At 44.4% G+C, this 23,491-nt stretch overlaps 1 protein-coding gene across 6 annotated transcripts in view; it reads right to left on the reverse strand.

Moving 5' to 3' along the window:
• Positions 1–23,491, reverse strand: part of ska2 (spindle and kinetochore associated complex subunit 2) — a 37,850-nt gene that overhangs the window by 13,569 nt on the left and 790 nt on the right. For 4 of the 6 annotated variants that reach the window (XM_072469898.1, XM_072469896.1, XM_072469894.1 and 1 more), the window contains exon 1: positions 17,461–17,574. The exons of 1 other annotated variant lie outside the window; for it this stretch is intronic. In XM_072469898.1, coding sequence (XP_072325999.1) covers positions 17,461–17,559 — 99 coding nt within the window. In that variant the 5' untranslated portion in view covers positions 17,560–17,574. Of the gene's footprint in view, positions 1–8,713; positions 8,798–17,460; positions 17,575–23,491 lie in introns of those variants that run through there. One more of the 6 variants, XM_072469895.1, reaches the window with a different exon arrangement.

Consider the following 23,491-nt stretch of genomic DNA (forward strand, 5'->3'; position numbering starts at 1 on the left):
ACCAGGAACATGCAGGTTATGGAGTAATGTAGGCTGATTTCAGGCAGAGTTTTGCAAGTTCATAGCAGTGATCTTTGCTCGGATACCAGACTCTGGAAAGCACAGATCCAGATTGGATGCCAGCTCCACAAGAGCAGGTAACCCATGCATTGCACTAAATTTAAAAAATAAATAAATTTAGAGCACCCAATTCATTTTTTCCAATGAAGGGGCAATTTAGTGTGGCCAATCCACCTAACTGCACATCTTTGGGTTGTGAGGGCGAAAGTGTAGCCACCTGGGTTGGCCACTTCCTGACTTAAAATGGAGATCCGCAAAGACTAAAGGGAAATTCAGCCAACACAGGCAAAAACTAGCAAGTGCAGAAATCCTGTGTATTAGAACTTGCAAAAGCCTAGACAGAATTGAAACTCAGCCATCTGCATACTAATGAGCGATCCCCGGGTACAATGGAAACATTTAAGGTGAATAAGGCCAAGCCAGACTCCTCGGCCCCAGCAGGAGCCAAGACAAAGGAAGGCCAACGGACACCTAGGGACCGGCCAGCGATCAGGGAACAACTCCAGTATTGGAGAAATCGATCCAAGTGATCGGAACGTATTCCAATCACTTGGAACCAGGTACGGGGTCCGCCCCAAAGGGGTGTGAAGCCCCTGGGGACTATAAAATAGAGTCCCCAAGTTCAATTCGTCCTTCTTTGGCAGGGTCACTCAACAACGCGAATCAACCCCCGAGTGAACTGCCCAAGCTGCCGCACCAACCAAGTAAGTCTCCAGTCAACGCTCGCTACAAGATAGGCGCTCCTAGCTACAAGTCCATACCAGCTTTTGAATCCTGCAGACTCAGGACCTGAACGAAAGGCCATTTGTTCCCCTGACCTGGTGGGCCAATTCCGAAGCTCAGTATAGGCCTTTTAGTGATAGAAATAGTCTAGAGAGTAGAGTTTATGCATGAGTAGTGATTTACTGTAAATGTATTTTGATTTGAATCTTACTAATTGTGTGTTGAGTTATTGATCAGTACTTGAACTTGAACCTCGTGGCGGTATCATAAAGTTACTTGGCGACTCTAGAGCAAAGGTTATAGAAACAGAGCAAATTAAGTAAAGATACAACGGGCAACATTTAAGAGCCAACCAAAAGTTAGCAACAAACCCACGCAAACACGGGGAGAATGTGCAAACTCCACACAGACAGTGACCCAGAGCCGGGATCGAACCTGGGACCTCAGCGCCGTGAGGCAGCAGTGCGAACCCTCCGCCACCGTGCTGCCCTGCATTCCACTAAATTAACTCCTCGCGCACTTTATCTGTCCAGGCACATCAACCCTTCTTATGCCCCAGGGTGCTGAGTTTTCAATTTGCAAGATCTGCCAGACAAAGATTAGGACGGTCAGCAAGTGGCATACTCCTTAAGTGGGCCCACACGTTTACAAACATCTTTGATTACAACAGGCAAGAAAATATCCACAATTCAAGCTAAGCAAGTACACGTGTCAGCCTTTTCCTATAATCTGGATTTCAGAATCATCCGTTTCAAGTCATGTTTACTTCAGGGCCAGCGCACAATTTATTCAGACTTTTACTATCTTTTGGATGGCAGATTAACCAGAGACATTTGGAGGGTAGACAGTGAGATTCCACTGCATTAGTTGATTGGGAGTTCTCCCAACGTAAAAGCCGATATTCATCCCTCAAGGAATTTTGCCTAAAACAGGTTATCTGGCCATCATCTCATTGTTTATGGAATCTTGTATGCAAACTGGCTGCCATGTCTCCCAAACAGTGACTGCACAATTAACCTAGCTGATGTTCTCACATCCTGCAGCGAGTAATGAACATTCAAAACTTCTATCTTTGAGGATCGGGAGCTACCATAATAATAATTGCTTATTGTCACAAGTAGGCTTCAATGAAATTACTGTGAAAAGCCCCTAATCGCCACATTCCGGCGCCTATTCGGGAAGGCCTGTACAGAAATTGGTCTTGTTCTGCATTACAAGCCAGCTGTTTAGCAGGCCGGTATGGGAATTGAACCCACGCTGCTGGTCTCGTTCTGCATTACATGCCAGCTGTTTAGCCCACTGTGCTAAACCAGCCCGACAATGGAGCACGGTGAAGTTAGTTTGTTTTCTTAATGCAAAAGAACAGTCCTTCCACAGGTCATGACAGCGGAAGTTCAGGCCAACACTAGAAAGGTTTTCGGAAAAATTAAGAAATAAATACTGGCTGTGCAGGGCATCCCTCGGACATGAAAGGCTCTATTATCATGGATAAAAATTAAAGGACCAAAAAAGATAAAAGACTGGACTGCTAGTTGAAGACCAGTAATAAGTGACATGGTCAAAACACATGGGCACGCAACTATACTCCCATCTCACGTTTAGAAAACACTTGCAAACATTTCAGTTAGTTTGTTGACCTAACTAATGAAACGGCCATCTCCAGGTGCTGCTTGAAAAGGAACAGCCACTTTGACCAACCTTGTGAACTGGTCATTTGATACCACAAAGCCTTTCATCACACTGGACAAGGTGAACTTTATCCTTGAAGTTTGAGGAGTTGGAGGAAGAGTGGTACATACGTTAATTTATTTTAAAAATAAATTTAGAGTACCCAATTGATTTTTTCCAATTAAGGGGCAATTTAGCGTGGCCAATCCACCTACCCTGCACATCTTTGGGTTGTGGGGGCGAAACCCACGCAGACACGGGGAGAATGTGCAAACTCCACACGGACAGTGACACAGGGCCGGGATCGAACCCGGGACCGCAGCGCCGTGAGGCAGCAGTGCTAACCCACTGCGCAGCCGTGCTGCCCCGTACATACGTTCATGATGGTAACAATCAGTGATTTTAACTATTTCTGCAGACCCTAGCAAATTTGGTTATGGTATCTGAAAATTACTTCTGCCTTGCACCATCTCCTGCAAGAACAGAAAATGACACTGTTCTTCGATCACAAAGTCATTTGTGTTGCTGTTCATGGAGATCTGCACAATGCACAGTATAAATTATTCAGTGACATTAAATTATTCAACAACAAATTCAGCCAGTGTTTTCAGAAACCCAAATGCTTCCTTTGGGTTTATGCAATTATTGTTTGGAACTAGAAACAATACAGGGGAGATGGGGAGATAATGCAACCAAAATGAAAACTTGGCTTGTCCACATATATTCATCCCATTTGGTGACAAGGGATCACATAACTAATGGCAGCTGTCAATTTTCAACAAGGTTTTAACTATTACTCAAACATTTCATTGTTTTTACATACCGTAATGCAGTTTACTGACCAGTGTCCCAGATATCCAAGAGCGCTACAAAAAAAATAAACAAACCTTGGGTACCCATTCCTTCCGATATTACTGCCTCAATGAGCCAGCTGAGCAAGTTTTATGCCAAATATATACACGGCACACGTGGTTAAGAACTTAAGTACACATTGGATCAAATACAAGACACACACTGGGGCAGTTCAGCATCGGCTCCTGGACTCTGTACTTTCTTCTGTTAATAAATTACAGAAACCCAACATGATACTGCTTCTACACTCAAATGGGCCTGTTAGAGGAGACAGACTAAACAGACGTACATGGGTCTGTTTCCGGATTGGGGAGCATGCATAGCACTGTGCAATATTTGCTGACATTCCCACATTTCGGATTAATAATTCAAACAGAAATTCAGGACTCTGCCTCCCTCCAGGGTGACAATAGACTTACAACATTCATACAGACTTGGCTCTGTGGTAGCACTCTCTCCTCCAAGTGAGGTCCTTTGGAGGCACAGTCTTTGGGACAGGACTGGGTGACGTGGTGTTGGAGGGGCAGGCAGTCTTTCAAATGAGATGTTGACAAAAGGTTCTACTGTTTACCCTCATGCACATAACATCGGGTTCACCTAGTGTCCTGGCCAATATCCATCCCTCAACCAATATCATTGCAACAAATTATCTGATCATCATCTCATTGCTGTTTGCCACATTTGGCTGCTACATTTCCTCCATTACAACACTAACAACACTTCAAAATTACAGGTCCTGAAGAGGAAGGGCAGCTCACGGGAGAACATCTCAACAGCGGTCAGATTTTTTTAGAAACAGAACTGGACTCGGATGAGGCTTTCCTCATGGGCAAATTATCACAAAATAAAACCTGTATGCTCATGAGGAATTTGGTGAAGTTAAGCTGGCACTTTGATCTGGTGGTAAGTGTGGTGATATGCATCACTGTATATACACAAGGGGTTAATGTAAATACACTACAACTAAGTAACCACTAGAGGGAGCACCAGAGATGTCATGACATGCAGTCATACAGCCAATGGGTCATTACAACAGGACAACCAATGGGCAATCAGGACACCCAGAGGTGGCATTACCACGAGGGGGCACTTCACAACCCATATAAAAGGACAGAGCACACATGCTCTGCCTCTTTCCACAGACAGACATCTAGAGAGTACATCAGGGTTGATCAACAGCATCACACCCAGCACGTGGCTTAGAGCAGGCTGGTAAAGTTAGACTGAGTTACTACAGCTAGATTAGCAGAGTCAAACTCATTTAAGAACTGTGTTAATAGTTCAATAAACAAGTTAAACTCATTTCATAGTCTGGAGCTTCCTTTGTCAAAGCATTCATCAAGGAAGCAGCTTATGCTACATGAAGCAGCAGAACACAACAGGAAGGTTACAACAACTACAAATAGCTTGGCAACCATCCCCAAAGCTTGGCAGCCATCGGCAAGACTCTCCACTTGTCTGGAGGATTGCAGCTTCAGCGGACAAAGCAGCTCACTTGATTAGCATCCATCCACCACCTTCGACATTCATGCCTCTTACTACTGATGCACTGTAGCGGCAGATACCCCATCTACGAGCAGCACCTCACAAAGGCTCCTTTGACAGCACCTTCCAAACCCATAATCTCTACCAATAGAAGGAAAAGGGCAGCAGATGTCTGGGAATACCATCATCCATAAATTCGCCTGCACTGACCCTCTGAAAGAGCACCCTACATGGCTCACCCCCCACACACTATCCCCCACAACCCCACCTAACCTGCACAACTTTGGACTGTGGAAGGAAACCGGAGCACCCGGAGGAAACCCACAAAGGCATGAGGAGAACGTGCAAACTCTACCCAGTCACCCAAGAGCAGAATCAAGCCCAGGTCCCTGGCACGGTGATGCAGCAGTGCTAACCGGCATCACTGGGTGAAAATCCTGGAACTCCCTCCCTAACTGCACTGTGGTGTACTTGCATCAGGTGGACTGCAACGGCTCAAGGCAGTAGCTCACCACCTTCAAGGGCAATAATTAAGGATGGCAAATAAATGCAGGCTTTTCCAGCAACACCCACATACATCAATAATTTACAAGCCAGGGATATAAACCCTCCCGTGATGCCTTGTCGATTGCAGCACCAACATAAATCAGAGAGTTAGGTTATGGATCAAAACTAAAGACCTACGGGCATATTTACTCAAACCATCAGTCGGGTTACAGCTACTGGAAACTTTATTAGTTTAACAAATTGACAATTGCCTGTAAAAATGGCCAGCTTAGTTAGCGTTGCACTCCTCCCTCATTCACCTTCCACCACCAGAAAAATATACATGCACAGGTTTTGAAAAATATACATGCACAGGTTTGTCAGCTTTTGCACAACTTTGTTGATGTGAATACTGAAGCTTTCCACTCAAGTGAAGGGCTGTAAAGCCGGGCCGCTGCAATTCCCAAACACTGAAACCCTATAAGCAATATTGCACTACTCACAGCTATCTACAAAGCAGAGGCAATATCGATAGGGTCCCAGTACCTGAGCATCAAAAGAAAAACTGTAATTTCTTAAACAATGTTAGTCAGGATACACTTTTACAAGAAGTGCTTGCCACCCAAAGACACATCTAAAAGAGGAAAAGAAAATCATACTTTAAGATTATGTTGGAACCCTTAATTCTGTCACAAGGACAACATGTACCTGATGAAAGACCCATTTCTATTTAGAAGAGATTTTTGTTGTACATTCACATAGGTAATAAAGGGAGTACATTTGGTTAGATCTGGATGAAATTTACCTTATTGATACTGCATGGGAAATATTAATCCAATCCATTCATTTTCAGAATGTAGTCACCAAGAACATTTTGGTTGGTCAATTAGCTCGACTGGTGGCAGCATTGCCACGTATAATGGAACAGGGACCATTGTTCCTCATGCTTTTTTCAAATAAATTTAGAGTACCCAATTCATTTTTTCCAATTAAGGGGCAATTTAGCGTGGCCAATCCACCTAGCCGGACATCTTTGGGTTGTGGGGGCGAAACCCACGCAAACACGGGGAGAATGTCCAAACTCCACACCGACAGTGACCCAGAGCCGGGATCGAACCTGAGACGTCGGTGCCGTGAGACAGCAATGCTAACCGCTGCGCCACTGTGCTGCCCCGCTGTACGGTTCATATCAAGCTTTATAGGTATGAAGTGCAATACTGTCCTGGATTGAAGTAAATGCCATTTGCATGAATAAACACATTACTAATGGTCAATTGAATCTGAAGTTGTGTCGATAATCCCCAATACTGTAGTCAGCAGTTTATGGTATTGGCAATTGTTTTTTTAAAGCCAGTTGCAGAAGCAGATTTTGTGCCCCGAGTGAAGCGTGCCTTGTGTGATCCGTCACTTTGTCAGCCTTGGCTCAGCGGTAACCCTCCTACCTCTGAATCAGAAGATTGAGGTTCAAGTTCCAGGGAGTTGAGTGCATGCTGACACTTCAGAGGACTGCTCCACTGACTGAGGTGCTGTCTTTCGGGTGAGATGTTGAACCATGGGCCCCTTCTGCCCCTTGCATGGAGTTAGAAAATCCCACAACACGAGTTTGAAGAAGAACAAGGAAGTTCTCCTCCTGATGTCAGCATAAATTCCCTCAACCAACACTTAAAACAGATAATCTGGTCATTTATTTAGTTGCTGATTGAGACCTTGTGTATGCAAATTGGCGTTGTTTGCTACATTGCAATAGTCACAACTATTGGCTGCAAACCACATTGGTGACCTACGATCATCAAAGAATTGTGAATTGTACAATTCTTGGTATTATCATTGTTAATGAATGATGGCAAAAATAAGACTTACGAGTAGAAGTCGGCCATTCATTCCATCGAGTCTGCTCCTCCATTCAACGAGATCATGGCTGATCTGATCCTCATTTGCACTCTCCTGCTGTACCCCTATAACCATACTGATTAAAACCAGCAAACCAAGAACACAACGTGGTGGCTTCATTTGCTAATGTTTTATGTTTCCACACATTTCTGATTGATAAATTTTCTTTTCTCTCAAACGAGTGCATGGATTTTAGAAATTTGTTTTACTTATGTTTCTGAACTGTGATGTGGCAAATGTTAACTGTTAATTTTGCACTCCCAATCCCTTTCAATGAGGCTGAATAGCAGTAGAGTTTGGTGTTCTAATTCAGGGTTTTTCAAAATGCGGGTCACAGAGCGATCGGTTGTGGCATTCCCCTGGTGGTCCCAATCATGGGAGAAGCTCCCAAGCTGCTGCTACCATCTTTTAAATGAGGCGGTGTGCATTCTTCCGGCCATAAGTGGCAGCAGTGAGCAGATCAAGCGCCTTGCATGTATGTGCTTTTTGTGCCAAATCGGAGAGGAGAGCTTCTTCCATTTTCTAGCTGCCAGCAATCCAGGCATGTGACCTGAGAAGATGGATCGTTTTGTTACAGGACGGCCAGAGACACCAATAGGCAGAGTACCTTCTGGCCAGGATCTCTCATTTGAATCTTTTGGAGAGGGCTGCGCAGGAGAGTCCAGGCATGACAGAGCAGTGATACTGTTCGCTCTGGACGGAGCTCCAGGGCCTCTGGTTAACAGCCCACAAAGAAGAAAATTAACTTGGGAGCAAAGCAGTATAAAGATGATTTCTTGAGGTATGATTTTTTTCACTTGTGCAAATGCAAATAAGGATGCAAAGCCAGTGTGTTATATGCAGGGAAGAACTGGCAGATTTTGAAAGCAAAGTGGGTCGGTGAAAAATTCCGTTGAGACCCCAGAGTCAGTTATTAACAAGACAGCTGACTCCAAATGAATAGACTACGTTGCTGTACCTGACCTGTGTTAGCACATCAAAAACATGCCAAAGTCAGCATTCTGAAGTAGCATCTCCCAGGAGTATCCAGTGCAGAGTAAATCAAGTATTTTTGTTGCTATTGCCCTTCACAACGAGCGACATGTGCGAAGTTGGGTTTTCCGTTCTCACAAAGTTAAAGACGGCACAATGTAACTGGCTGAAGTCTGCACCTGATGCGCACATTGCCCACTCCTTCTGTGAACCTGATTGGAGTGACATTGTGAGGAGCAAGCAGGCTCCCCTTTCACATTAAAGGTAAGCGAAAGTTTGGTCAGTTGGTAAAAGTGGGTCCCGGGGGAAACAATGTTTGAAAAATATTGCTATAATTGAAAATCAGCAGTAACACAGAGCTTGGGAGCAGTTTGGGTTACTTCCCACGCCCATCGTCTTTGTGCTGGTTTGGGGAGAACAGTCGCACACATTAATTTTGAGTTAACGTGGACAGGGAGGATGAAATGGCATATGCTATTCCAATTGGTGCTTATCAAATTCGCGCATTGGGCATTATAACCACGTTGTTCAGAATATCGAAGAAAAAAATCCACAAACCAAAATGTTTTGAACTCACTTGACTTCTGAAATTTACTTCAATGATTATTTCAAAGAGTACTTGATTGTCCATCTGGTGCTGTGAACATCCTGAGGTTATGATAGGTGCTATATAAATGTAAAATAAACACTCTTGGTTTTTGGTGTTTTTTCTGGCATTGTTTAGCCGCGTCTTAGTAAGAAAGTTCCTGGATAGTTTCCAGATAATCTTGCTGTAGCTTGATATTCTCATTCCTCACCCTCTGGTAACATGCATTCCTTTTTTAAAAAAAAAATCTCTTTCCCTCCGGCGTGAGAACCTTAAACCCTTCCAAAGCAAGCACTGACTGCCCTTGTGCGCTCATCCAGGTGAGCATGATTAATGTTGGCCAACCATTGTTCATATTGAGCACAAAGTTCAACTATAATTTGAAGATTAGGGTAAAGCTTCATCGTCTCATTTCCTACAGTATCCAATTATCCATCAGTGCACATATACACACAAGGAAATGACTGAGGTGTTCCCTTTGCGGTTTTAAATAATGCGCACTCTCCAGTCCTTCATTACTGCAACACAACTCACCTCTGTGCAGCAGTTTTAGTGTAAGCAATATAGGGACAAATCTTTTTTTTTTTTTTAAATTTAAGAGTACCCAATTCATTTTTTTTCCAATTAAGGGGCAATTTAGCTTGACCAATCCACCTACCCTGCGGGGAGTGAGACCCACTCAGACGCAGGGAGAAAACCTTTGAGGCAAAGGGAGAAACTTTTCATCTTGCACTCATCATGACAAATACAGGGAGCAATTTCAGAGGAAGCACCAATTAATACTGGATAAGAAAGGGGTACTGATTGGTTGACCAGTCACCTCTGCTTGAGCATGTCACCAGGCAATGCGTCACTTTTTAAATTAAGAGCATGAGGAACGGGGCGACACGGTGGTGCAGTGGGTTAGCACTGCTGCCTCTCGGCACCAAGGTCCCAGGTTCCCACCCCTCCAGGATGTATTATGTCTCCAATGCCAGTATATCTTTCCTTGGGGAAAGGGAACCGAACTGTTGACAGTATTCCAGCTGTGATCTAACTAGTGACTTGAATCATTTCAGCACGACCTCCCTATTTTCATACTCCAATCCCGTTGAAATAAAGACCCACATCCCATTTGCTTTCCCTGCTGATCTTATATGTTAGCTTTGTGATTTATGCACAAGGACACCCAAATCCCTATGCTGCAGCTTTCTCCATTTAAATATTTAGCTTCTTTATTCTTCCTACCAAGTGCATAACTTCACAGTTTCCTGCATTTTATTCCACCTGCTAAGTTTTTGCCCACTCACTTAACCTGTCTATATCCCTCTGGCGACTAGGGACTTTTCACAGTAACTTCATTGCAGTGTTAATGAAAGCCTATTTGTGACACTAATAAAAGATTATTATTAACCATTTGCCTTCCCACCGATTTTTGTCTCATCTGCAAACTTCAGATCAAACTCGAAACGCCCACCCTTCAAAGTCGAGATTGTGAAAGCTCTCCTCAGGAGACCATGCGGAGGAATTTTCCTGCTCTGGACCCAACTCTCCAAATCAACCAGGATTTTAGACATACCATGCAGCAGGATTTCCAAGGTCTGAAGGTGATCTCCCACCGAGGAAACGTCCCTATCGACTGACTAGATTCTTTCCCCCGCTTCACTCATTTTCTTTGGGGTATCTTATAGTCCATCATGAGCATGAATAATCTGCGCCAGGGAGCCAGGACAGACATCCACAACTTGGCAGCCATCAACTCAACACCAACGATATCGCCAAAGTGTCGTCCCGCTCACCAGCAAAGTTGCCCTGGCAAACTGGGCCCACACCCCAGTCATCATGACAGCTCCAATCAAACAAGGATTTGGGTGAGCATCAGGAAAAAAATAGGATTAAAAGATGAGTAGCTCCAGAGTTCACGAAAAAGCAGCTGCTACCAAGCTCACATTATGTGGCCCTTCAAACCAAGAGAATTTTTTTAGAAATTAAAAGGGACGCTGAGAGGAGATTGGTCAGTAGATACAGGCAAAGAATTTAATGACCCACGGATAAATGAAAGCAAATCGGTCAGCTGATAAGCCTAATCAGTCTGAGGGGAAAGGTGCAGAGTGCAACCTACCTTTCCATCAACCAATGTACAAAGTAAACAGGCTGCAAAATGCCGCACAACATGCATGTCAACATAGGAACAAGCTTTCATGTAAACATATTTCACCACCAAAAAAAATGCAAAAACATAAAACGCCCCTCTCCCATTTTATCGATTGCAATAAACAGGGTTAGGAGGGGGAACCAAGTATTGAAATTATGCACAGGTTTGACACTAAATAATTAAAGACCGATACTTTTGCTTAGTGAATCAGTCATGGGTACTTTAAACATAGGACTGTACAAGGATATGAAAGAGGCTAGAAATGCTTTTCACAAAATGGTCATTAGGATTTGGAATGTTTTACCAATGTGACACTGAAACCAAGCTAATTTTGGACAGTTAAAACTGAATAAAAAGTTTGCCTAAAAGATTGTCCAGTAAGCAGTCTCTCTTTATACTAAAAAGAGCATATAATACTGCTATCCAATAAAACGAAAACAGCAATTTTACTCTATTGTTGCAAACAGCATCCTGGAGTATATATACACCAAAGTGCTTAAGCTTTTAAAACGTTTGTACTCGCCATACAGGCAAGGAAATGCTATTTTATAAAATGAATGGACCTTTTCAGTGCAGGTGTAACTGTGTCAGAGGGGCAGCACAATGGTTAGCACTGCTGCCTTACGGCGCCAAGGACCCGCGTTCGATCACGGCCCCTTGTCACTGCCCGTGTGGTGTTTGCACATTTGGCCGAGCTCAACGTTAGCACAGAGAAGGGAACTGTAACTGGCTGTGGTATACTCAAGCTGCCACAGCTCAATTCTCCAGATAAAAATGAACTGTTTCAATCCGCAGCACGTTTTGCACACAGGACATCCCAAGACACCTTCTAGCTAATTAAACTATTTTTGAAGTGTAGTCACAGTAAGTAGGAGGCTCAGTCAATTTGTGAACAGAAACAAAATAACAGAACATTTTTAAAGTAAATGTTGGTGAGACTAACCACTGGATTCTCCTTAGGTACTGCATCCTGTGAAGAGAAGAGCTAAACTGAGAGCATAAAATTGGAATACTCCAAAGTGAGACTTGCCAATACGAAGCTAATTTTATAGAATCATAGAATGATCAGCGCTTGAGGATCTTCGGCCCATCATGCCGTTGGTTAATAAATCCCACTCTGCTCTTTCCTTAGCCCAGTACCTTTCACCCTTTCACATTTTTAAAATCAAAATTCTACTTTTGAATGATACTAAATCTTCATTCACCATCCATCCGGTTAGTAAATTCCATATCACATCCACGGCATAAAAAAGTAATCTCATCTGGCCTTTGATTCCATTCATGCAGTAAATGATTACTGAGGAACATGCATCCCGTACCAGCCTCCCCGAACAGGCACTGGAATGTGGCAACTAGGGGCTTTTCACAGTAACTTCGTTGAAGCCTACTTGTGACAATAAGCCATTTTTATTTTATTTATTTATCTGATTTGAGTAAATCTTGAACAACGGACAAAATCCTCCGTCCTCATTTGCAGCTGCAATTCTCCCGTGCTGCAGTCAATGCAGATTTGACTGGAACCCCAAATTTTCTGTTCTTGCTCTCAATGTGTCCCGCCAAGGACGAGACCAGAGAATTCCGCCAGTGTTTGTCAGATCAAAGAAATACATCAGATGGAACTCCAGATTTCACAGGCATGAAAACATAGAAAAAAAACTTTTGCAAGCAGCTCAACTTCTGGTCAGGAATCACACTACCCAAATAAATGGCTGTATGAAATTATTTTTCACTGACCACTTTATAAAAATATTCTTGGAGAAAGCTATTGAACCTCTCTGCTCAGGACAGCAAATACCCATTAAATCCATTTAAATTGTTGGGGATAATAGATTTAATTTTATCAAAAGGATTAGTTACAGCTTTGCCATAATTACAACTGGTAAAGCACCCAAAACGGTCCTATACATTTCAGCCACAGTCAAAGCGCTAGGTAGGCACACCATTTTGTACTTAAAAGAGCACAGAATTTAAATAAAACTCTAATTCTCTCCCTCATTAGAAAATGATTTTATAAAAACCTGAAGAATGAAATAATTACCAACCTACTGCTACTTGCCAGTGTACTAGCGCAGCGCAATGTGGTCAATGGTGTAGCACAGTGATTCGCAGCGCCAGGGACCCAGATTTGATTACCGGTTTGGGTCAATGTCTGTGCGGAGTCTGCATGTTCTCCCTGTGTCTGGGTGGGTTTCCTCCGGGTGCTCTGATTTCCTCCCACAAGTCCCAAAAGACGTGCTGTTAGGTGAATTGGACATTTATGGTAGGAAGAAAAGGCACTCAGCAGATTTGAACAGAGATCCGCTTTTTGCATAGCATTGTTTTTTTTTTAATGTATTTTTAGTGGTGTGAGTTGTACAGAAAAAAAAGCTTTGCATGTAATGAAACAATAGTAATAATAACCAATAGGAACAAATTTGAGCCCCTCATTGTCACCATAACATTGCTACTTAATATTTACATCTATATATTAGCGTTCGGTATTTAGTGTTTCTTTCCGGGTTCAGCCGGGGCTCCTGCCGTTTGGCGGCAGGGGTCGACCCTAACTTTATTCTCACAGATGTAGTTGAGGTCCTTCTTGCTAGTCAGTAAACTCCGTTCCACTCGTTGGGGATGGGATGTGGAGGAGGTCGTCACCCCCCCCCCACGGGTTTTTGAGGAAGGGTGGGTCCATTCACTACCCCAGTTTCTCCCCATGTAGGGGAGACCTGTGATCCCTCCAGTGAGTGGCCGTCCTCCTCATTCTTCCCTGTTCCTCACAAGCTCCCCTACCTCTGGACTCTCTCTTCCCCCCCCCATCCCGGATTGGCTGCTAGTTGCAAACTGGTCTGATTTGTTCCATGTGCTGTGGAATCTTTCCTTGGACCCTCTTATTTCAAATTTTATCTTTTCTAGTTTAGCAATTCGGGGAGATTGAGAGCCATTCCGAGGCCTGGGATGGCGCTGCCGACTTCCATCCTAGCAGAAGTCTCTGCCTGGCAATCAGTGAGATGAAGGCCAGGGCGTCCACCCTTTTCCCTGTCCAGAGCTCTGGATGTCTGACACCTCAACCCCCACCACCTTGGACATAGCCTCAAAGACCACCCAAAATTCCCCGAGTCTGGGCAGGACCAGAATATGTGGGTGTAGTTTGCCGGACCCCCTGACACTCACACTTGTCCTCCATCTGCAGGAGGACACCCGCTCATATGGTGTGCTCTGTGCACCACCCTGAGCTGCATCAGGCTTAGCCCGGCACATGAGGTGGAGTTGAGCCTGTGCAGCATCTCAATCCAGAATCCTCCCCCTATCTCTACGCCCAGTTCCTCCTCCCCACTTCCGTCTGGTCTCGTCCAGTGGAGTCCTGACTCTTTCTATAAGTCGGCTATATACGTCACCGCATTAGTGATCTCCGAACCAGTCCGGCCCTATCGTTGTGTCCAGGGATGTGCGCTCGGGTCTCTGGGGGAACATGAAAGTTACGCAGCTGCAGATATCTGAACTGGTTCCCTTTCCGGGGTTTAGCTTCTGTTCCCCGAGGGTCAACAGTCTGTTGGCCACGTCCTCTACTGTCAGAATCCCACCGTCCTCACCCTACATCCCAAACATGGCACCTATCCTCGCCAGTGCTAACCTATGCTGCTGCAGAGGGGGGTCCCAATGGCCATCTCGCCCAGTTCGAAATGGGGTCTAAACTGGTTCCGCGGCCTTGGGGGTGGCTATTACCACTGGGCTCCTGGTGTGGGGGGCCGGGAATGGCGCTGAGGCAAGTGCTCGGAGAGAAGTCCATGTCCAAGAGGCCTCCTCCATTTGGACCCAGTCCGTCTCAGAGTACCATCCTCTCACCCTTTCCAAACAGAAGATTTGGTAGGGTCTGGTCTCCCACGTGCCGCCCCAGTTGTAAAATAGACTTGCGTATTCTAGGAACTCATCTCTCTCTCTTTCTCCCCCCCCCCCAGACGAAGGCCACGATTGACTTGTCGACCCTGATGAGAGGAAGGATTTGGAGATGAAGATGTAAAGTGATCTGAATACGAAGAGGAACCTTGGCAACATGTTCATTTGCACCATCTGTACCCTTGCGGCTATCAAAAGAGAGAGTGTGAGTCCCATCTTTGCAAGTCCCTCCTCACCTTCTCCACCAGGCTGCAGGAGGTCCATTTGTGGAGCCTCTTCCCCAGGATTGCACCACCTGGATCCCCAGGTACCGGACCTTGGTTTGGGTTAGTTTGAATGGCAGTTCCTCCAGCTCCACTCCTCTCTCTCCGAGGTTTACGGGGAAGATTGAGTTTGCAACCCCAGGTTGAGTTTGCAACCTGAGAAAGGGCCGAACACCCCAAGGAGTCCAGTTATCTTTTGCATACTGGCTAGGGGGTTTGACACGTCATGCGCATAGAATGAGACTCTATGCTCTCTGCTCCCTCTCCGGATGACCGTCCTTCAATCCACCGAAACCCCCCATTGGCTCCATAAAGGCATTCAATTCTCGTGCCATGCCTGACACATTAGCTGGCCTGGGGTTGGATCTGTCCAATGTCGGGTCCAGTACACAGTCAAATTCGCCACCCCATGATTAGTCGGTGGGTGTCCAAGTCTGGGATTTCGGCTATCATTTTCTTGATGAGCTCTGCGCCATCCTAGTTTGGGGCATAACCGGTTTACCAAAACTACCAGAGTCCCATCCAGGGTGCCGCTGACCATTACGTACCACTCCCCTGGGTCCATCACTGTGCTCGTCGCTATAAATGAGACCGCCCTTAACCCCTGTTGCCGGAGTGTTGAAAAATGATTTTTTTTTTGTCCTACCCAGCCCTTTACCCGTTTCAGTCCTCTCATGTGTTTCATGTAGAAGGCTACGTACACCCTCCGATTCTTGAGATGGGAGAGGACTCTGGATCTCTTCACCAGCCCGTTGTGGCCCCTCATGTTCCACGCAACTAGCCAGATGGAGAGGAGCATCCCCCCTCCTCCCGCTCCTGTGGGGGTTATTGCACAGCATACTTAATAGAGAGCTCACGCTGCTCTATTTCCACAATCATTTTTGCACTTAACTCTGCAGAACTCCAAGTGCTCGTACTCCAAGTGCTCGTCCCAGAATGTGAAAGACAAAAAAAAAATCCAATAATAGCACTCTGCTGCTGTTCCACATTCCTACCTTGACATTTTAGCAAAACGAGTGACCACGTTTGGTGTCAGACTACATAATTTACATAAAAACACAAAACTTTGACTGGTAAATTATCTATGGTGCTGCTCATGACCAGTTGACGACTTCACATCCTCTGCCTGTGGGTGATCAGAACTACCTTCAGATGCTTTGACAATACTATTGCACTGCTAGCTGTGAAACACAGTAGTGCAATAAAGTCAGAGCGTCCGTCAGCAGCAAGCCTGAAAAAAAGTACAGAACTTTCAACCGCCCCATTCCAATGAATTGACCTGTAAAGCAATCAATCTTAAAACACTAAGCCATTTCCTACATATTTCGAGAAAGAATCTAATTAGACATTCAAGTCAAGGAAAGGAGGCTTTTTGCTGTCACATTAATCAAAGACTAATTATATACTGTAGCTGTTCAAGTACATGACTAAAACAAATTTACATTTATGAATTAGATTACCATCAACATGAAGTAAGTAAAGGCCATTACCTTCTGTCTCACATAACAAATTTCTCCATCTCAGCTGGTTAACAAGATTAAGTCCAGTTGTATAATTCCAGGCCTTTTGTCATTGGCAATCTCAGTTGGCAGCTAAATGCGCACCTTGTTCCGGTAGCAAAATGTATGGCTGAGCACTCATTATTCCATGTAAGCTCACTTTGGTGTTCTAATACAGGAGTCATCCCAATTTCTTTCATATGCTACAGTCTCAACAGTTGAAGTTTCACTACTTAAAAGCAGTGAAAAATGTTTGGTCCGTCTTACCGACTTTGTGTTCCATTAAACTGGATGAAATTTTACAGCATACTTTTTTCAAATCATACAAGCTTCTAACACTAGTGATTCCATTTGGCTCATCGCCTGCACCTGGCTCTGGGTGAACAATTCACCGAGTACCACAGCTTCTCCCAGTAACCCTGCTCATTCTTCCTGCTCAGTAAAATTTCCTTCTGAATGCCTCAATTGAACCCGCCTCCACTAGACTTTAGGCAGATCTAAACAAAGAACATCATGCTCGCAGCTTGTAATCCCATGTGCAGGATCAGCTGTACAACACTCTAGGCACAAATCCAACCCATCAGGGGATGGCCGATATTTCAATGAGTGCACCACGGAAAGGGACTCACTGTCCAAATTGAACAACCTGTCTAGAATTATGATGGAATGTAAATCCAGAGTTTCACGTTTGCCAGACAGGGCTGTAAGTTGTTTCATAATGTAATATATTGGGAAACCAGTTTGCGCAAAGGATACTGTTGTGGTATAATTTCTGTCACATTGAATTTCAGTTCACCTTCCTAATGGAACAATGGGTTGATTTCTTGCAAGGATTTGCATTCTCAATAAACTCTTGACATCACTAAATTTCAAAAATGTAGATTCATGTTGACTGTCGCACCAGATTTTCCTTTTTTCCTGAACTACCTCGCCGTAAAAATGGTATCAATATTCATACGCCAAACTTACCCACCAACACACTTTCCAGTGGTGAATCACCTGTTCCTCTGTAAGCAAATCCTTTTGGATTGGATGCACCAAAAACTGTAGCTCCACAATCTGCAACATTGGCTTGGTCGCCAGCCAATGCCCTTTTAATATTGCACTGCTTTTTTTCTGTTATCACTAGTAGTACAACATAAAAAGGGCACTGGACGAACGGACAAACGGCATCAGGTTCGACGGTGGAGAATTTCCAGCAGACAGCACAAACATCAAAGCTGGAAAATAAATCGACTTTTAACTTGGTACAACTTCAGCCATCCGGGATGGGGAAGCAGAACCTTTTGAACAATATTCCAGTGTCTGTGAGGGACCACAGAACAGAACCACAATTTCAGCCCACAGTACCTGATACACATTTCCCACTTGCGTCGAAAGAACGTTTTAATTTTGAAGAGTACACATACAAACCAAGACAAGAACGCCAACAAAAAAAAAACTAGGCACACTAAAAAATACACATGAATTTAGCACGTGCAGTTAATAAAACGCTCTTCTGACGATATCAACTTCTTAACAGTGCAGTTTTGTAGGCATGCCGCTCATCCACAATGCCTATTATTTGCTTGACAGCAACCATTAGAAGGCTCCATGACGAGAAGGAGCACCATTCCACCCGCCCACATTTCCAAAAGGCCCCTGTTCATGGTCTAGTTCCCAGCACACACCCTGCTATCTCAGGCGCGACAAGGTAACTCAGCACAAACTAGGGATCAGACACACCAGAAAGATCCCACGCCTGGCTCAGTTCCTTGTTTGGACAGACTAGCCAAATCATTAATGGAGATAAATACTATAACTTGACAAATATATTGGGGCACCACATTGTTCTTTAGCTATAATCACAAATCTTCAGCATTTTTTTGACGATACTGTACTTGCAATGAATTCAATCAATGAATTAAATCAATCTTTAATGAACATTAAATAACAGAACAAACATTCACCCTTTTGACACAGCAGATGGTTCAATGTACATCTTAATAATGGCAACAGAGGGACAGCACGGTGACGCAGTGGGTTAACCCTGCTGCCTCACGGCACCGAGGTCCCAGGTTCGATCCCGGCTCTGGGTCACTGTCCATGTGGAGTTTGCACATTCTCCCCGTGTTTGCGTGGATTTCGCCCCCACAACCCAAAGATGTGCAGGCTAGGTGGATCGGCCAAGCAAAATTGGCCCTTAATTGGAAAAAATGAATTGGGTACTCTAAATTTATAAATTAAAAAAAACAATGGCAACAGAATTCATCATTAACATAGACCTAGTGACCCAAAACAGGCGATCTATTAATGCTTCACTAATCATGACTCAGCAATAGATTTTTTGAAAAGCCTTTTAAAACCATTGATCAAGGGGTATCGGCCAGAACGCAGAGCAAACAAACTCTCACTGGGAGCAATTGCCAGGGCCTCATCTTAACTTCTCATCAGAAAGTCAACACTATTGATGTACCTGCTCATCTCAATTTCTGTTCAAAGTAGCATCATTAACTGGTTAAATCTTGGCACGATTTCCAGAATTCGAAAGAATGGCTAATTCAGTGACCTTTAGCCAAAGTTCTGTTTACATTCAAACATGAAATGTTTCACACCCAGACTTTCAACCGAAAAGGTCATTTATTTGTAAAAAGGTAAGCTTTCCCATGTTTGGCCTTCCATACATTTGTCTCTCAGAATATTAGCATTAAGGAAATGAGGATTGTATCAATTCAAATAGGTTCAACACTATAAAAAGAGGAAAAGGTTATCCTTCTTTGAAATGGATGTTATAAGGACGAGATACTCAAGTCTCTCACAGATCTGCAGGTTTATAATTTTTCCTTTTACCTCACCTCATGTAATTACAGTGGAGATTCAAATTATCAAGCTCACAAATGCTGTGCACACAGATCCTACAGCTTTTCTACATACAAATCAAACAGTGGTCTTTTCCTATCTAAATAACCAACAGCTTCAAATGGAAATGATTAGTTGTAGTGTTAGAGGGTATTTTAAAAACAATGGATCTGAGACCTGATTATCTACGGCAATGGGTGTGCATTTTTAAATAAGATTTTCAGCAAAAATCAGGAAATGCTCGACAAATTGCTGGAGCAACAATTAACTAATACAGCCATTTCTCACTACAATTTTTTTATTAAATTCATTAAGAGGGCAGTTTTTATTCTAACTTAAAATACTTGCAATCAAAAAAGAAATTCTGATTCAGTTGTGCGGAAACAAAATCAAGATTTTCCCTGCTGAAATGCTCCAAAAAAACCTAATATGACATAATATTGCAAATATCTGCTTCCAAAGCTTACTGAAACAACATTTTAGATTTTTACAAACGCACTTTCAAAAATGCACCAGCTCTGCCGAGAGCAGGCACATTTTCAAAAATGCACCAGCTCAGCTGAGAGGGCCTAAAGCTTGTCATTGACATTAATTAAGACAAATGTCTGTAGGTAAATGCCCCATCTTAGGTAAATGCCCATCTTACAAAAACTAAGGCAAGAAATGGATATCAGGCGCTTTATAAATAATACAATCGCAATGGCTTCTTTCCCTCGCCAGCACTGGTGTTCCAGGGATGGATTCTTACCCCTCTATTTCTCATCGACATGCTGCAACCTCAGTATCATCCACTATTTCATGAGTAGAAATTTTAACCAATTAATTATTGGAAAGACTTTTGGTCCCTGCCACAAACTTAATTCCTCACCCAAGAACTTGGGAGGCTGAACCAGACTGCTTGCACCAGTTGTACCATATTAGACATCAAGATGAACTTTCAATCACAAGTGTCATCATAAAGAGCACCTATTTCTACCTGCATAACATCTCCTGACTAACTCACCTTAGCTCACCAACTGCCAAAATCTTCAATGCCTGGAGACGGAACTATTTCAGCACAAGCTTAGCTGGTCTCCCACATTCTACCCTCCTTAAATTCAAGGTCATCTAAATCTTTGATGTCCAGCACACTCGGGTCCCACTCATCCGCATTGCTCGCTGACTCACACCGACTCTCATTTAAGCCATGCTTCAATTTTAAAATGCTCATCCATATGTTCAAATCCTGATGTGACCTCAGCCCTCCCCATCTGTAAATCACCTCAAGAATGTCTTGCATTTATGTAACGTAGTTGACACCGACCAGATGCCTCAAAAGCATTTTTACAGCCAAAGTAGTATTTTTGAAATACTGTGGTTAAAAAAAGAAAACACAGCAGCTATGTACGTAGCAAGGCCCCACAAATAGGAATATGATAATGATACAGTAATATGTTTTGTCAATGTTGATTGAGCAATAAATATTGGCTAGGACATTGGGAAAAAGTCCCCACTCTTCTTCAAAACAATGCTACCCAAGTGGAACACAGTTGTATAGCATCTGGTTTAGTGTCTCACCCAAAGGTTCCATAACTGCACTCATCCATTCTTGGACATCCTTGATTTTTATTTCTTTTTTTTATTTTTAAATTTAGAGTACCCAATTCTTTTTATTTTCCAATTAAGGGACAATTTAGTGTGGCCAACTCACCTACCCTGCACATCCTTTTTTTGGGTAGTGGGGACAAGACCTACGCAGATACGGGGAGAATGTGCAAACTCCACACGGACAAGGATCCAGGGCTAGGATCGAACCCGTGTCCTCGGCGCCGAAGCAGCAGTGCTAACCACTGAACCACCGTGCTGCCCTTTTATTTCTTGACCATTGGTGGCAATGCCTTCATCTACCCAAGCCCCACAATTCCTTTGTTACACCTCTCCACTTGTCTCGTCTCTAGAATGTACCTGCTTGACCAAGCTATTGGCCATTTGCACTAAACTCACTTTACATGGTTGTGTCAAATCCTGCTTTATACTTCCATAAAGCACCTTGGAACTTGACATTAAAGGCACTACATAAACACAAAGTGTTGAGATTATCTAGAAAGGGAGGAGCCAAAGTTTGTTTACAGCCACGGGCTGGTTCCATTGTCAGGGGCTGGTTTAGCACAGTTGGCTAAACAGTTGGCTTGTAATGCAGAACAAGACCAATTCCCGTACCCGCCTCCCCGAACAGGCGCCGAAATGTGGCGACTAGGGACTTTTCAGTAACTTCATTGAAGCCTACTTGTGACAATAGGCGATTATTATTAAGTAGTACGCCTTCAAAACAAGCATAAAACTCTGGCTAGATATTGCCAACCAGCAAAAGCACCATGCACTTATGTACAACCATTTTCAACCTCGAAGGTTGATTACATTCATGTTTGCAAAACCTGCAGGCTTTCATAGAATCCTACAGAATGAGTCCATTTGATCCATTAAGTCTGCACCAATCCTCTGAAAGAGCACCCTACCGAGCCACCCCCCCAACAACTCCACCTACCCTGCACATCTTTGGACTGTGGGAGGAAACCGGAGCACTCGGAGGAAACCCACACAACTACCCAAGGCGAGAATCAAGCTCGGTCCCTGGTAGTGAGGCAGCAGTGCTAACCACTATTCCACCCACCTTTCCTCAACAAAGGAAACTACTTCCAAAATCTCTCCCGCCCCACCACTTTCTACTAGTGCTTCTTAGTGAACTGTATGCACGGTAGTCAGAGTTTGGGATAAAACTTATCTTTTTTCTCGCCCACACTCATGCACAATTTAGGTTCAGGAGTACTAGGTTTAAAAAAAAAAAACAGACCTCAACTTCATCCACAATTGCAGAATTAACCCCCGAAATGTCCCAGCTTCAGCTCTGTCCTACTAGACAGCTGTTGAACAGTGCATTTAAGACCCAGCAATCTTACAAGTAGAAGCAACGTTAATCACAGATCTCAGCAGTGCACAAGTGAAAATGTTTGACAAATGGACATGACCATACTTTGAGTGTATGCCTGGATAGGACATACCACATATCCCAGGCAATGTCAACAGTGGGTCTAAACTTTCATAGAATTTACAGTGCAGAAGGAGGCCATTCGGCCCATCGAGTCTGCACTGGCTCTTGGAAAGAGCACACTACCCAAGGTCCACACCTCCACCCTATCCCCATAACCCAGTAACCGCACCCAACACTAAGGGCAATTTTGGACACAAAGGACAATTTATCATGGCCATTCCACCTAACCTGCAGATCTTTGGACTGTGGAAGGAAACCGGAGCACCCGGAGGAAACCCACGCACACACGGGGAGGATGTGCAGACTCCGCACAGACAGTGACCCAAGCCGGAATCGAACCTGGGACCCTGGAGCCGTGAAGCAATTGTGCTATCCACAATGCTACCGTGCTGCCCACTTGAACCTCTCAGACATACCCCGCCCTGTCCCCACACTCCTAAAAGGTGTTTTTGTGAATTATGAAGCTGAAGAGGACAAGTCGGTGGCCCGGTGGTTAGCACTGCTGCATCACAACACCGGGGACCCAATTCAATTCCGGCCTCCGGTCACATGAGTGTGGAGTCTGGACGTTCTTCCCCGTGTCTGCGTGGGTCTTTTCCGGGTGCTCCAGTTTCCTCCCACAGTCCAAAGTTGTCCGGGTTAGGTAGATCGGCCACGCTAAATTGCCCCTTATGGTCCAGGGATACGTGGGTTAAGTGTGATTATGGAGTATAGTGTGGGAGCTTGGTTCGGGTGCCCTTTCAGAGGGCGGGTGCAGACTCGATGGGCTGAATGGCCTCCTCCTGCGCTGCAGGGGCCCTATGAAGTCGAGACATCTCTTGCATTGGTCCGAAACCAAACCGACGGTCCCACTCGAACTCCCAAGTTGCCATCAACGCTTCACATCTCTTTGAACCGGGCGAAGGAAACGGTGAAACCGCCGGTGCAATTCCACAGGGGGGGGGGAGAGAGAGTTTCTCACAGCCAAAAGCTGCAAACAAAACGGTTAAAGCAGACGGGCACGGGGGGGGGGGGGGGGGGGAGAGAATCGCCGTCGGGCCACAACCGGAGCTCGTCTCCCTCCGTCAATCCATTTCGTTACCGGGGGGGGGGGGGGGGGGGGAATCGACCCGTCGGAACCATCAATCCGGTCGA

The sequence above is a fragment of the Scyliorhinus torazame genome, chromosome 12, assembly GCF_047496885.1.
Source record: "Scyliorhinus torazame isolate Kashiwa2021f chromosome 12, sScyTor2.1, whole genome shotgun sequence".
NCBI classification, from domain to species: Eukaryota; Metazoa; Chordata; class Chondrichthyes; order Carcharhiniformes; family Scyliorhinidae; genus Scyliorhinus; species Scyliorhinus torazame.